This window comes from Xyrauchen texanus, chromosome 21 (assembly GCF_025860055.1).
Source record: "Xyrauchen texanus isolate HMW12.3.18 chromosome 21, RBS_HiC_50CHRs, whole genome shotgun sequence".
NCBI classification, from domain to species: Eukaryota; Metazoa; Chordata; class Actinopteri; order Cypriniformes; family Catostomidae; genus Xyrauchen; species Xyrauchen texanus.
In genome coordinates this window covers 33,328,110-33,345,619 of record NC_068296.1, presented here as the reverse complement: position 1 = coordinate 33,345,619, position 17,510 = coordinate 33,328,110, and the positions used below count along the sequence as shown (strand labels likewise).

General features: G+C 37.7%; 1 protein-coding gene across 1 annotated transcript in view; it reads left to right on the top strand.

Annotated features, from left to right (window-relative positions):
* LOC127661927 (nectin-1-like) overlaps positions 1 to 17,510 on the top strand; it is a 296,333-nt gene that overhangs the window by 248,983 nt on the left and 29,840 nt on the right. Inside the window, exon 8 of the mRNA XM_052152890.1 lies at positions 11,721 to 11,822. Within this exon, the coding sequence (XP_052008850.1) occupies positions 11,721 to 11,822 (102 nt within the window). The remainder of the gene's footprint in view (positions 1 to 11,720; positions 11,823 to 17,510) is intronic.

The window sequence follows — 17,510 nt, the reverse complement described above, 5'->3', positions numbered from 1 at the left end:
AAATGGTCTCTCAGTCTGGTTCAGTTGAATTCACAATCATGGGGAAGACTGCTGACCTGACAGTTGTGCAGAAAACCATCATTGACACCCTCCACAAGGAGGGAAAGCCTCAAAAGGTAATTGCAAAAGAATTTGGATGTTCTCAAAGTGCTGTATCAAAGCACATTAATAGAAAGTTAAGTGGAAGGGAAAAGTGTGGAAGAAAAAGGTGCACAAGCAGCAGGGATGACCGTAGCCTGGAGAGGATTGTCAGGAAAAGGCCATTCAAATGTGTGGGGGAGCTTCACAAGGAGTGGACTGAGGCTTCAATTGTCGTATTCCTCTTGTCAAGCCGCTCCTGAACAACAAACAACGTCAGAAGCGTCTTACCTGGGCTAAAGAAAAAAAGAACTGGTCTGTTGCTCAGTGGTCCAAAGTCCTCTTTTCTGATGAGAGCAAATTTTGCATCTCATTTGGAAACCAAGGTCCCAGAGTCTGGAGGAAGAATGGAGAGGCACACAATCCAAGATGCTTGAAGTCCAGTGTGAAGTTTCCACAGTCTGTGTTGGTTTGGGGAGCCATGTCATCGGCTGGTGTTGGTCCAGTGCGCTTTATTAAGTCCAGAGTCAACGCAGCCGTCTACCGAGACATTTTAGAGCACTTCATGCTTCCTTCAGCAGACAAGCTTTATGGAGATGCTGACTTCATTTTCCAGCAGGACTTGGCACCTGCCCACACTGCCAAAAGTACCAAAACCTGGTTCAATGACCATGGTATTACTGTGCTTGATTGGCCAGCAAACTCGCCTGACCTGAACCCCATAGAGAATCTATGGGGCATTGCCAAGAGATGAGAGACATGAGACCAAACAATGCAGAAGAGCTGAAGGCCGCTATTGAAGCATCTTGGTCTTCCATAACACCTCAGCAGTGCCACAGGCTGATAGCATCCATGCCACGCCGCATTGAGGCAGTAATTAATGCAAAAGGGGCCCAAACCAAGTACTGAGTACATATGCAAGATTATACTTTTCAGAGGGCCGACATTTCTGTATTTAAAATCCTTTTTTTATTGATTTCATGTAATATTCTAATTTTCTGAGATTCTGAATTTGGGGTTTTCATAAGCTGTAAGCCATAATCATAAAAATTATATCAAATAAAGGCTTGAAATATCTTACTTTGCTTGTAATGAGTCTATATAATATATTAGTTTCACCTTTTAAGTTGAATTACTGAAATTAATGAACTTTTGCACGATATTCAAATTTTTCGAGTTTCACCTGTATATATATATAATTGTTTTATATTTAAAGGTAACTATGTATAATTATTTCATCATTATATATTGAATTATTGTTATATGAGCGGCTTTCTCAGCAAATATTTGTATATGCGATTAATTAATCGGGACACCAATGTAATTAATTTGATTAAAAATTGTATTCGATTGACAGCCCTAATATATATATATATATATATATATATATATATATATATATATATATATATATATATATATATATATGTGATATTAAACTTGTATAGATATGATAATCTAGAATATAAATATATGATTTATTGCAAAGAAATATAAAAAATCAGCACTATTACACATCTAGAGTCTTTTAATGACCTTATACACTTTTGGTAATCAAGCAGTTATTAAAAAAACAAAAACATTTTTACACTATTCAAAAGAGAAAGGTTGAGGAATACTGACTAGATGTGGGAAAACTCTCAAAAATAGATGAAGTACAAGGGTGGAATGAGGTCCCTGGTCACTAAAGACCAGAGATATGCTTTAAATGGTTAACCATGGCTAACTACAAAAAGTGTATTCTTATAATGGCATTGGTAACTGAACCTACGCTCAGTCTACACCAACTCTGCATGGCGCAAGCAATACATCCTTTGTACATGATATTTTATGCCAACCAGCTCACATTGTGCAAATGATAGGTCAGTTTACATTTAATCTGCTTGCCAATCAACTTGTGGACTCTCTCGTTGTCTAACATTTAAATGTGCAGTTATGTCGATTTCACTGCAGCGTTTTATGAGAGATTTCATTCTGAACCCTCCTCCTCCCCAGCACCACTTGTCTACTTCACAGGGATTATAGCCACCAAAACCAAACCTACCAACTTGTCATATCCATTATAACACCTTAAATTTATTAAATTTAAGAGTGTTGTCGTGACTAAAATATTTTACGCAAAAGTATTGCTACATCTAAGCCACTAAGCATCATCACAACATTAAAGTAATTTGATGTTCAAAAACGAGGTTTCATGTGGTGTTATTATTATGTTCAACAATAGTCTACCTACCATAATTAATAGTTCTCACTACAAAAAAATATTTGTGTTATTAAAGTGTTACAAAAATGGAATGGTATAAAAATATGTATTGACCAATCAGCATTTAGGACCAAAATTATCAGTTTTATAATATGTAATATACAATACAACATACAAACTGCTCTGGATACATTTGCCTTGGGTTTCTAGTAGGGTTAAAAGGAGATACCTGTTGCAGAATCATCCAAAGTTAACCACATTGATATGTAGGCTAATGCACCTGCTCTAATATTATAAGCAGTATGCACACATTCAAGACCATTTTAAGCCTGACTGACACCATTCCCATGTTTTCTTTTTAGTAATGAGGAAACCTGTAAGAGCCTCCATAGCATTCTGTTCTCTTCCCATTCCTCTCAGCATGGCCCCAGGGATAAGCGATAACAAAAAACAAAATAGTTTGCTGCCATAACAAAGAGGTAGCAAAGCCTTTTATTCTTCCTTTAAATTGAATTTTTCCACTGTCTCAGAAATCTTCCGTAAAGCTAAAGTCCCCTTTACATTGAATAGATATCCCTCAGAAATGTGACATAGGCAGGCCTCGATTGTCAGGAATCTTTACTCAAAAGCCGCCTTTGCTGAAGGATTATCCCACATTTAAACATTTCAATTCAGTCACATCAAACAACTAAAACAGCCCTTAAAGTCAAACAACCACACAGCTCCACATACAAGGGACTCCATCTTTTGTTTTTGTTTTTGTTGTTGTTTTCCCTCCTCTATTCTTTTCTCTTTGATTCATAAGAAAATACAAAAAGGCTTGTTGCTATGTTTTGCCTCCACACAATTGTTCTTGCTGTCTTCTTTATTTCTAAGACAGTCACAATTTCAAGTAGCTCCAGTTTTATTTAACTTTGAAAAGAACTTTCCGCTTTAGTACGTGAGGGCTGAGAAACTATCCCATCCCAGACTTCTAAACACATTGTGCTTGCTGGCAGTGAAGCTGCAAACAAAGGAAGTTCTCTTTTGAAGAGCGAAATGCAAACTGTAAGGAGAGAGGATGGTGGCTGTTGGTGTAGAAAGACTAACTATATTGTGCCCTAGGAAAAAATTTACATTACGGCAATTGCGAGTGGGGTGGCCAATGGGGTGTCACGGCCACCCCCTAGCTCCGCCCGCATCCCTTTGAATGAAGCTTATCAGTTATAGAGAAACAGTGCTGTTATAAATGGCCTTGGGTTCACAGGCATTCTGTACACACACAACTACTTGATTCAGTAATTTAGAAGTAGAATATTCAAAAGTGTTATTCACAGTTCTACCCCAGAAATCTTTCTTGTAAACAAAATTATAACTCCAGGTTATTAAAATTATACATATTCTATGTCAAGAATCCACAGTAATTCTATCTTACAATTAAATAATTGGCTTATGGCCTACTTACAGTACAGCAGGATTTTATTTTCAGTGTGACAAGATTACACAATAAAGCAATGCATCCCTAAGGAACCTATCACACCGAGTTAGAAAATATGGTCATAAAAACAACATTTAGAAGGTACAAATGTTTGGCTTGTATTTCCAGACCCTGCATTTCAGATAGATGTCTAGCTGTCAATATTGTTGATCTCAAAGTACAAGGAACATAAAAATCCACCACGATGAGTAGGGATGGACTGATCATCAAGAGCATTGGGACATTTCCTGGTGGGCCAGGCGAGTAGTGGGCCGGTCTGTCGAGTAATGGGCTGATCAATGAAATGATTAAGTACTGCCGTTACTGCTGTGCATGGGAAACACCCAAAACCAAATATTTAAAGTGTGACAAAACAGCACTACCTGATAAAATTGTGCAGTGTATCCACCAGTGGCAGCACGAGAACAGAGTGGGACCTGACTCTCAATCATGCCGTGTTGACAAATCTGATCTGCGCTTGTGCCACGCTGTCTAGTGGTAAACACTAGTTATCGATCGATATTGATTTTTAATGGCCGATGCTGATATCAAGAGAGCAGGGATGCTGATAAGCTGATCCAATGCAATATATCACACAATTTAATATAGTAAATAACATAAACATAAAATTGTAAAACAATTTATAAACTCTTATTTAGCACTACATTTACTCAATTTCACAAAACAATTTTACTTTGGAAAAGATTATCTAAAAAGAATATTGTATTTTATATGGTAGATAGCAGTGTCTTCTGATTTCTGTTTAGACATCACATTTTTGTATTTTATTTGCCCATAGAGGAATTGTTAATATATTAGGAAGAAGGAAATAACAGTACACACAGTAGTCAATCAACCATGGATGGCATGTCCACGCATTTTTTCCAAAAATACTGAATCAAACAAATTGCACATACAGTGCATAGTGAATAAGACATTTACTCATAGCACAGGTGAATTGCTTATATTTTGAAGTTGCACTCACCTGGATCGCCTGCTTGGATTGCCACGGACTGACCATCATGATTTGTAAATCAGAGGAACTTTTGATCCTGAAGTTTTTGATTCTGGCTGATGAAATACACGCTTCTTCAGAGAGAAGATAGTAGATGAGTGCTCGAGAAGAAAACGCTGGATTTTCCTGAAGTTCGTGAATCTGTTTAAATGAGAATGCAATAGGTGTTTTATTGATATTTGACTTTTATCATTAGAAAAGAAAGTTAAAATTTGCAAGGAATGGTTGAGGAGAGGATGATAGAATATGAGGTAAATAAATGAGCGCTCCACAGGATACTGGATCTGCTCAAGTTTTGTGAGGTTTGTTTATTACATCTGTTTAAAAGGTTTACAGACGGCATATGATATACATTTTATTGATATTTTCCTTTTTATAATTAGACAAGACAGTTAAAAGTTACAGGGAACTGTTGAGAAGAGAGAGGGAGAATGAAACAGGCGAGCACTTTAACATTATAAGCTCAAATGTGTCTGCCGCGACTGATATGCAGACCGTTTAAATGACACTGTGTCGCACACGGGTCTATTATTGTTGGAACACGATAGCAAGTAACAACTAAACAAACCGTCATTTACATGTCCCAGTCGCTTCACATGTAAGCAGACAATTTTTTGTGCATTCAAGAAATAAATTGGCCATACAGGAATCAGGTCAATGCCGATTATTAAAAATTCAGAATATCGGCCGATTTATCAGCCTCTTCGATATAAAATGGTTGACCACTTGGAAACACGGGGCAAGTCGCAAAAATTTGACATAGAATTTTCTGTTATACACCTGGATGATATGGGATGGGAGCATTAAAATCTCTGTGCTGAAGCAGTTGAAATCAGATTAAACATTCTAAACAGCAGTGACGAGTTAAACAGGTAAACAACGGTGATAAAGCTTTGCAATGCATACATAAACACCACCCTTTTAAAAATGTATCTTACAGACACTGTAGTAACTAAATGTAGAAACAATGACGTTTTGACTGAAATGTATATACGGTATTTATTATAAATGTAATAATTATTATAATTCTATTAAATATAGCATATTAAGGGAACATTATTCACTTTATGGGGGATTTTTTTTTTATATTTTCTGCATGTGTTTACTATATTTTTTTGAAACCATAATTACATCCAGCCATGGTAATGAGGTGCATGGTTTTACTAATACCACAGATAAAATCTGGATACTATGCAAGAACAATGGTAAATTTGCATAAGTTCAACTACAAAAATAATTGAACAAAAGTGTTTTAAAGCCTGGTCCCGCATGAATTAAGGATGAATCTATGACTTTTACTCCTTTATAATATGTTCAGGTGTAATGAACTTAAATTGAAGGAAAAATAATCAAAAATGTAATAAATAAGATGAAATAAAATAAATATTGGTTATAACAATAACATTATGTCCTACAACCAGATTGTTTGAACATATCCCTACACAAATTAGTTGTTAAATAATGTTGAACATATTTTATTGTTGTTAATGTCAGTGTAAAGGAGTTTAAGGGAAAGGAGGAGGCGAGAACTGGCTTGACAATATAAATAATGTTTTTAATAAAGAACTAAAACCAAAAGACACAAACACACACTTATGATGGACAACTGCCTGTAAACGCTCTCTCTCTGTTGCACCACCGTCCGCAGTCGGCCTTTATCCCTCTCGGAGGCTTGATTAGCCTGATAAGGGGCGGGGTTTGTAAAATCACAACCCGGTCCCGCCCTCCACCCTGTCACATTCCTCCCTTGTTCTCTCAGGCCGGGGAGCCCCCGGTATGAAGTACCCCCTTTCCCTGGGTGAGGGCGCGCCTTTATGCCCCATCTGCCGGCAGGTCATCCCCTTCTTCTTGAATCTGGGAGGGGACAGGGTGAGGGAAACAATAATGAAAAAAGGCGGGTACTCCCTGGAACAGTGCAGTACCTCCCAACAAAAATGAGAAAGCCCTTCATATAACAATAATTCAGAGAACTTCACTATGGTGTATCCCTCATCCTTTCCGGGTTTTCGGCACCAGTGTAAAGGGGTTTAAGGGAAAGGAGGAGGCGAGAACCGGCTGGAGAATATAAATAATATTTTTAATAAAGAACTAAAACCAAAAGACACAAAATCAGTGCTTTACTTTAAAATTTGCATTCACATGTAACAAAAAAATATACAATATTAGTATTGTTAAATGCATTTGCAAATCTAATTTTCGGTTATTATTTACTATTGATTCTATTATTTTTGCCCCAGTCCAGCCCTGGTGGGAACAAACAAGCAGCAATGGATTGTGTTTTCTTTAATTCGCATTATCAGATTGGTTGTATTTTATGTACAGCCAGCCGGTCATTATCAATAAATAAACCCTGGCAGGGTGATAAGGACCCCATATCTACCTGGATTTAAATTGACATAAAAGTTATAATGTGAAAAATAAGAGACTGTGGAGTGGTGCGAGAGACAAGAAACTAGCACATCTATGTAGGAGATCGGTTGCCTGTGACAAAGGACAGTTATATGGTTTAAAGATCATTACACAAACATGATGACCACAGAATGCCATGATCGACTAATCATACTTGTACATGGTGCCACGTCATAAAGCACGTTTATGGCAAAAGTGTTTTTTGCTTTTTTATTTTTATATTTAAGATTTTTAGAGACTGACAAAAATGTGTTTAAAAATTGGTGTGAATACTTTTGGTGCAAATCTTTTTTTGAGATTTTCATCTGCATTTTGCGTCATTTTAGTACATTGCTCTAGGTGTGAATATGGCTTAAACAGTATTACAAAATATCTGCCTATTCAAGTCTACACTTGTCTAGTTGCAGGCAAAAAGGTGGACAAAGTTCCTCAAAGTAATTTCACATGACTTGAGTCTGCGTTACATTACTAGCCCGGCACCACAGCTTTTATGCTGTTTGCTGCTGAGTTGCTGAAGTGAAAACAGTGATTACCATACATATAATATATGCAATGAGAGTAACTCCCTTTGGCATGGACTTTTTGCGGACCTTTAATATGCACAAAAAGCAATTTTACACACTGAAGGAAAGGTAAAATGCCAAAAAGCATAATGGGGCCTCTTTAAATGATTGCTGAGCAAACAGCATTAACAGTAACACCTGTGGAGTCCACAAACATGCGTTCTTCCTCCGTTTTTCTGTCATTTGTTTACTTCACAAGAGAGTATGTCACCCTTACACTCCCAACAGCACCAAGTGAAAGTGGATATTACCAACATCTAACCAAATTAAAAGGAAGGAATGTACATATAATAAATCTATTTAAAATATTTAGATACTATAATATAATGCATTGTTAAATGAAATATAATAAAATAATGAACACAAATAATTAAGTGAAATGGTGACAAACTAACCAAAACTTTCAATTTAAGTTGAATTACACCAATGGTTTATCAGTTCAACTTCAGTTTGACATTAAGCCTCGTTCTCGATTATCTTATATACAGTAGAGGATAGTTTGCATATGCCTACTTGGAGTTTTGTGTTCCTTGCCACAGTTGCCTTTGGCTTCCTCACTGGGGTTCTAAATACAATTATTATTGAATTACATATTTTTAAACACAATTCACAGTCGTATTTTATCAAACTACACAATGATGACTAAGACATTATAGACATTACAGTTTTATCTTCTGTTAATGCATGATCTTCTGTAAAGCTGCTTTGAAACAATGTGTATTGTGAAAGGCGCCATACAAGTAAAAATGACTTGACTTGACTTTTAAGGGCTAGAGTAAAGAGTAAAATGGAATAGTTTGTGTTTATTTAATTATTCAACCAACCAGCAGTATTTTTGACAGCAAAAACTAGGCAACAACAATTGTATTACCAATAGGGAAATTCAGTTAATGGTGACTGTAACGTATTCAATGGAAAGGAGGAGGCGAGAACCGGCTTTTCAATATAAATAATAGTTTTAATGATAAACTTAAAAGAAGACACAAACACACACATGACGGACATGTCCGCTAACGATCTCTCCCCCCTACCGCACGGCCCTCTGCAGTCAGCCTTTAAACCTCACGGAGGCATAATCAGCCTAATACAGGACCGGGTGTGTAGTATCAAGACCCGGCCCCGCCCTCCGCCCTGCCACAGTGACATTGAGGAGAAAGCTTACATATAACTAGTTTTGACAGAGCTGCTGATGAAAAGTACAATTATCAGCTTTGGACAATTAGATGAAAAGAAAATTGGAGATCTGAATCAGACGTTAAAATCCTGATTGGAGAATCCCTAATATTCAAGTTGACTGGGTTTCAAAAACGAATGATTAGTGTGTTGAGTGCCTATCACAAAAATTTACAAAAACTAGCACTCGGTGGATGGTTACAATTTGAATATGAAGAAGACAGTTTTTTTTTCTTTGTTTCAATGTACAAATTTTAATTTGAAGGGATGTCATAATAGCAAAACTATGTATACAGATTGAATTCCACTCAATAAGCCTATAGGTTAAACTGAAAAAATTTAAGAAGATGTTTGAAATTTGCATCTAACATATGTAATTATTAAACAATAATCCTCACGAATTATAATTAGTGCTGCCAATCGATAATTTTTTTTAATTGTGATTAATCCCATAATTTTTCATAGATTTTGAAAGTGCTGAAATTTGTATACTTCATTTCCTGTCAAAATGCATTTATTTTCATCTTAAGAATTAATACAATTGTAACAATATAATGCTTATTTAAAATTTTCCTAAAAAAGCCTTCCACAGTACAAAGATAGAAATGCACTAAAATAGCACCAATTCAAGTAACATTAGACGTTTCCCAAAATCTAAATAGGAGTTTGACTAATTGAAAGAACTAGTCCCCATATAGGTTGTATATTCATTGCAATGCGCATTAAACCTCTTAAACTCAAATCCTCCTCAGCATTAATCTGCCGGTAGACTGTAGCTATCCATTTTGTTACAGCAATCGTGAAGCTGCATTCATGATTCACATCAGGGTATGGCACATTGAAATCCACATGAAGAGCGCTTGCAAACAAAAACATCTCATTCTGCATTTTGGTGATATTTAAGATTTGATTTATTTCTGTGGTAATTTATATGAGTCGTATACAGCTGAAAAAATACTTTATTTCTGTCACAAGTCCCATCTGGGCTTGTTTTGTACATAAAATAGTGTTACGTGCTCCTTTCTTTATCATTTTATCACGGAAGCACTGTTGTGTGTGTGTGTGTGTGTGTGTGTGTGTGTGTGTGTGTGTGTGTGCAGAGATTATTTTATTTACTGAGAAAACAACCTCTGCGCCTCTAGCATAGAAGAGAACGCAACGGTCTACTGGCGTGTTAACATACAATATCTAAGGGACCACCGCATTATGCTGATTAATGCTAAGATTGTAGGGTAACCTTGGTAGAATGGCTCTGGTGTGTGTGTGTGTGTGTGTGTGTGTGTGTGTGTGTGTGTGTGTGTGTGTGTGTGTGTGTGTGTGTGTGTGTGTGTGTTGCCCTGCATTTTCAAATGGGATAAATCAGCCTACAAAGGGCACTTCGAAAGGCGAACGATTGTGACCGCCATGTTTAAGGGTCGTTCCTAACCGAAGGGTTCATAAATAGCTGCTTTGAAGGGCCCTTCAAAATGGGTGTTTCCGTAGGGTTCAACAGATGGACACTTCAATGCCAAGCAGACCGGAAACTGGGGCATATGTCGAGACATTCCTTCATCTCAAAGCTTTTAATTCTTGTTATGAACTTTTACAATTATTTTAAATCCTGGATTTTTGTTTGAAACTGGTGCTTGTGTTATTTTAATGTAAATTCAATGGATCAGATATTCAAAAGGGTTTTAAATAAAATAATAATACAAAGTGGCAATTTATTTATTAAATAAATGCAGTCTACATTAGTTTATTGGTTTCTTTTTATTAAAATAAATAAAACGCAAATATTTAAACATGAAGCTTACATTTTTCATAAAGTCATAAAAATGTAAATAATTTCTTCTCAGTTTCTATTCTGAAAGCTGTTGTGATGCAAATGCATGTGTAAATATTTCTGATTAGGTGCAGTGGCTCCTTTGTGCAATGGCTGTGGCTCCTTTGGCTTAGATAGATGATGCTGAAGTGCATTCCGAATTACTGATATTTTTTAGCCCTACACCCTTCAACCCTTCGTTGCTCTTGCTCTGGAGGGCAAACCCTCTGGAGTGATTAGGACATAGGGATGAGCCCTTCAGAATGGAACGCACCCTGTGTGTGTTGTGAAGTGTGTGTCAGTGTAATGATTCTGGGCGGACAGATTACAAAGATTCTGCCATTCACACCAGTGTCTATTCTGTATTAACGGTAAATGCGCTAATAGCTATTAAGACAAATTAATGCATTAAACTTTCACTGCAGGACTTCTGTCCCAAATTCTGAGGTGTGCATTGTACACTAAGGGTCTAACTTTAGCTTTTCACTTCAAAATTAAAACATCATTTTAATTTCACAAATCTAAATAAATGATTGTGTCCACAAGCCCATTATTAACAAATAGACATAAACACATTTATTATTCAACCAAATAGAATGTCACAGATCACTATTTTCTAATGACACAAAATTAAATCAATTAACCTCAAAACTGTTCTAATGGAATAAATTGTTGATTCTCTGATGGAATGTCATGATTAAGAGAAGCATAGCCATTTAATATGTTGTATTTAGATGATTTAGTTGCTTTAGTTCATTTATGGTCAAGAGAGGAAGTTAATGTATGGGGTCATCTTATCTTGGCGGGCGTATTCCCCATCCCCTATACTTCCTCACCCTTGTAAAATAGCCAATCCATGATGTTATCTGCTATGTTTTTTTTTTTAATGGAAGTTCAAGCAAGGCATAACACTTGTGTTGAATGGTGCATTCAAGCACTGAAGCGAGTCGCGTGATAGGGTCTTTAGGAAGCTGCCACTAGACTGAATGGCATTTTCATCTGAGGTTCTGTTGCCTTTGAAGGTTGTTCATCTGGACAAGGAGGATGAGATACAGAAGATTTCTATCCAGCCCCCATACTATGACATGGCACAGTCTGAGTCCACTGCGTTTACAGATAAGCCGGTGAGTAGTGCTGTTAAACTCATTGCTGTTTGTCCATTCTCTTGCTTTGGTGGGATCAGTGAAAGTAGGCCTCTGAAGTGTGACTGCTAGGAAGTGCATCCTCTTATGCATGTCGCAGAAGATGAATAGCCTTCAGAAACAAGTTCATGTTGAAAGAACCAGAGGGATTTATTTTACAGCTTGTATTGTGTCAGCTGGAGACAGATGACAAGTTTAGCAGGAGTTTGTATTTCAGCGGACACTGCAGTATGTTTCAGGGTCTCTGAAATGTGCATGGGATTTCCTACAGATGCAGGGATACAGAGTTCAGATTCTGGCTCTGTTCCAAAACCTAACATGCTGTCTGAGTGTCTACCTTCAAAGGCAGCATGCAGATTCAAATTTAACCTCATAAGTGACCATTTCAAATGCTGGCGAGGAGGAGGGTTTCAGAGAGAAAATGGTAAATGGTCTGCACTTATATAGCGCCTTTATTACCTTAACGGTATTCAAAGCACTTTACACTGTGACTCATTCACCCATTCACACACCAATGGCGGCAGGTGCTAGCCTGCCATTGGGAGCAACTTGGGGTTCAGTGTCTTGCCACAACACTTCGGCATGTGGAGTCGTGTAGGCCAGGATTAGTGGCCGACCCGCTCTACCAACGGAACCACAGCCGCCCCCTGTAGAAAACAGTTGGTAAAACATGATTACCTGCAAATTTTAGACAAATTAAATGTCAGTTAAAGAGAGAGTACACAAGTTGATTGACTTAAAAATTACATGTCAAAAGACCTTTCAGCTCGTGCCATGTAGAGTTTGATGACAGAACTTAAGTTTATTTCAACGTTTGCATGTTGTCAATTAGAAAAGAAAAATTATCTTTCAACTTTTATTCCATTTTATTTTTTCACCAGTCAGAATACCAGTTAGCAAGTTTCTAAGCTATCGGCGTGATACTCTAATAAGCACAAAAATACATAGCGCACATAAATATTGATGAAATTTAGCATTTTTAATTAGCTTGAACTATTTTAATAAGAAATCAAACCCAATCTGTATTGTCTTACTTTGATCTGCATCTTTTTTTTACTGAGCTTATTGCAATGCATTATGCCATTCCCTGCTCCCCAAAGGATACACATGATGGTACCTTAGAATTTGATATCTTAGAAGATAATATAATTGTGCTTCCTAGCTTTTGAATGTCAGTAGTGTGTCTATGATACGTTGGCAGCTCACTAGGTTTTGGAATAGAATCCTTGTTTCAGTCATTTTTCTGCAAAGCCATGAAGCTGTGCAGTCTGGGAATACATTTCCATCAGAATACACATACCTACGTCACATAATTTAATTAGAAAAGAATCATACCGCCAATACAAACCAAACACTTGGTGAATTCCAATCTCTACTGTTTACATTAAGCTTGTCTGTTCTTGCTATAAGGTTTTCATTCTACTAACCCATCTTTTCCTGTATAATGGTATCCTACAGTCCAGGCCTAATTAAGAGAGTAGTTACCCAGCAACCCTGTGTGGACAGATTGTATGGAACTATATCACAATTCCTTGTATTTTTTTCCTCTTTTTCCCCAGGTCTTGTTATTTTGGATGTGTGGGCTTCTCGAGAATTGTGTTGCATGCCACTTTAAGGGTGCCTACACATTAGAGATCTCTCTGACAGTGTGTTTTATGAAAAATAATGCATACAATGTATTTTGAGGGTATGGAAAGGGGAATACAGTGAATTGGTTTACGAAAAGCTGTACCTGTTTTCTGAAGTTCTCATTGGTCAATGCATGCCTGCAAAAATGTAAATTCTTTTTACTTTTATGATGGAACGTTATTTTCGTATAACCTTGTGTTGTTTCCTTTACATACGTGAGACCATCTCCATTGAAATTAGCATTCTCAGACTGTGATGAGGAGGAGGGTGAGGCTGAGCCATGATGGAGCATGGCCATTACTAAATCAGCTGATCAGTGGGAGAGTGAGATAAAGGGCAGCTGGTGACACCAGTAAGAGAGAGAGAGACACATGCATGTTTGTTTATGTTGGTTTTAAGTTGAGTTTGACATTAAAACTTTGTTTACTTTTCACCGGGTTCCCCCCTCCTCCTCGCCCATCCTTTTACTGTTACACAGACACAATGTAAAGTCTAATGTGTAGGTGCCCTGAGTGTCATGTTTACTTGCCTGCTATAGCCTCATTGTTTGTCATCTGGGGTTTTTAGTAGATTTGTTGGGCTTATGTGTGTGAAAATGTCACATTTGTCAGATTTGCATTTGACGGCATGCCACGGCTGTGAAATGATTGGAATCTCATTCCCGTTAAACACAGCAATGCACTAGCTGTGTGTTCTAAGAATGTGGCTTTTGTTTAGACAAAGTTATTTGTTGTTGGTCAATTCTTGTAATGGAAGGAATAAAAAGCATGCTATAATTTTGTTGCTACAAAAGTGTTACTACATAACAATGTTATGCACAGATAATGTCATCTGAAGATCTGTTGCAAACATATCCACACACACACACACACACACACACACACACACACACACACACACAAAATGTTAATGTGGGTATTTTTGACGTGGTTTCCAATTTTAGAATGTGATTTTGAATGTGGCATTTGAATATGAGTGTCATCATTGAAATTTTAATGTAGAAATGTACATGACTGTGTAATATCGGATGTCTAAAATTCTTATCATACTATCTCAGAAAATCATATTTAACTGAATTTGTGTGAGTGGTCGGATGTTATGAAAAGCTTGTGTACAGTAAATTGCATTTTGGCATTCACGGCAAAGTTAAACAAAACCCATGCTGTGAAACGGTCTTTATTCGCCTGGCATACAGTAGGTATAATAATAATGACGCAGTTAACAAGATAAGTTGTAATTCCAACATTTTTATTAAGTTAGTTCCAGAGCAAACTGCATTAACAGGTGCACCTTTTCAGACCACAAACATGTGCTCTTCCTTCATTCTTCTTTAATCTCTTGCCTCACAAGGGAGTGTGTTCCCTCATTAAAGCTTTAGCAGGAACAAGTGAAAGGGGAACAAACATTTCCAACATCAAACAAAATGAGGAGACAGGGAACATATTTACAATATAATAGTTGTATATATATAAAATTATTTAAATAGTCTAATATGATGTGTTAAATACTATACACAAATAAATAAAATAAAAATAATTAAATAATGAATAACAATAATTAAATGAAATAGAGAAAATGAATAAATAACCAAAACTGTCACATTAAGTTTAATTGCACCTATGTTTTTTTTAGTTCGACTTCAATAAGCCTTGTACTTATAGCTATCTGTCCTAATATATAGATCATTGTAAAGATATATATATATATATATATATATATATATATATATATATATATATATATATATATATATATTTTTTTGGTGTAAGCCTACTTGTTTTAAAGGCTTCTTAAAAGAATTATATTAATATTTTAGTGTTTATTTGATTTTCAATTAACCAACCTACATTATTTTTCTCCACAAAAACTAGGCAACAGCTGTGTTATTAGCAACAGGGCAATTCTGGTAACATTGATAGTGAGCATAAAGCTTGCATAACCAGTTATGACAGATTCAATCAAATGACCAAAAACAGTTTTTTTGGCTGAAAATGCTAGCTACTTCTCAGATAAATAACAAATTTGATCTTCAGCCATCTATCCCGACAAATCTGTAGCATGTTGATTCCATCTAGGTCCAAGATAAGTTCCCTTACAAAAATCGAGAGTTTGTGGCAATATATATAGATATAGATATATAAATATATATAATCTTTTTTTATTATTATTATTATTCACAGAAGTTATTACTCATGCATAACGTCATTTAACAGCATCTCTATATTGTTTAACCAGCGTGGTTCAGACGACGGATGTGCAACATAGTTCCCTATCTGTCACTCACTCTAAGTTATGTCGATGTAGTGACACTAGGGGTTGCTCTTGGGAGCCCCAAACACCTCAGATCTTTGAGAGAAGGCCAATGGGAATTGGCGAGTGTAAGTTGCATGCCACTCCCCCAGACATTCGGATATAAAAGGAGCTGTCTCATAACCACTCATTTAGATTTTTTCTTCGGAGCCGAGCGGTTCATTCATTGAATTCCACTGCCGTTCCATTCACCTCTGCGTATGCAGTTGGATATATGGCGCATTTCAGTTGTTTCTCCCCCTCATGCATGAATAAGTGCAGAGAACTCCCTGGGTGCTTCGACAGTTAAAACAGAGTATATATTCTAATAATAAAATATAATATTTTCCTCTAAAAGAGTGGGATTGTTGGAAAGCGTATTTTTAAAGATGGGCATTCTCAGAAGTTCTTGGTTGCGGCCGTTACCTCTCCGCCTCTGACGGCCACGATCGCTGCCTCACGTGTCTGGTGTACAGCCACGCTGATGCACCGTTCGTGGATGGCTCATGCTCTCACTGCGAGAGCATGACCATGGCAACATTGCAGTTGCAGCTTTCCTTCTTAAGGGGGAAAGCCACTCTAGCCACTCCCCGCCCCGGTCCTTCTACCTGCGGGTATGAGTCCTTGACTGTTAGTGCTGGTGGGATTTGGGGACCCGAATGGGAGTGGTTCAATCGGGTAATCCCCCACAGACCTCCAATTCCCCAGTATGCTCAGGATGAAACCAAACACTTGAATTGGATTGGATTGGTGAAATCCAATCTCTGCTGTTTACACTAAGCTTGTCATTCCTTGCTATAAGGTTTTCAGTCTACTAACCTCACCTTTTCCTGTATAATGGTACTCTACTCATATTTCCCTCCTCTCTCAGGGAAAGGGCACCATCTGGCACCCATGACCAGACCTCTGGATTCTCCATGTCTGGCCCCTGGATAGGACGTGGAAGACCTAAGTGGCCTACCACCCATGGTGGTAGACATGATCACTCAGGCCAGGGCTCTACTGTCAGGGCTGTCTCTCTACAAGACACCTGTATGCCTTGAAGTGGCATTTGCTCAAATTGGTGTTCTTCCCAAGGTGAAGACGCCCAGAGGTGCACAGTCGGGTCAGTGATTTTCTTCCTGCAAGAGAGGTTGGAGGGGCGGTTGTCCTCCTCCACCTTGAAGGTGTATGTGGCCGCTATAGCAACGCGCCACGACACGGTGGATGGTAAGTCCCTCGGGAAGCACAATCTGATTATCAGGTCCCTTAGAGGCGTGAGGTGACTGAATCCTCCAATACTGCGTCTCATTCCCTCGTGGGATCTCTCTGTGGTCCTGCTGTGCCTGCGGAGAGCCCCGTTTGAGCCCCTAGGGTCAGTTGAGCTAAAGGCTGACCCTCCTGACTGCACTCTCGTCCATCAAGAGGGTTGGGGACCTGCAGGCATCTGGTCTCTGTGGTGTCTCCCTCACGGGACCCTGTCTCTACTCCTCAGCACAAAACCTGAATGAGTGGTTGCGAGCCAGCTCCTTTTATACCCGTATGTCCAGGGGAGTGGTATGCAAATTCCACTTACCAATTCCCATTGGCATTTTCTTAAAGATCAAAGGTGTTTGGAGCTCCCAAGACCGACCCCCTAGTGTCACTACATCGACACAATTTCTAGTTCACTCCATTAGGGAATGGAGGTTATGACAGTAACCAAGACATTACTATGGTTTCGGGAAACAGTTGTGACAAGCTAGTAAATATATCCAACAATACATCATAATG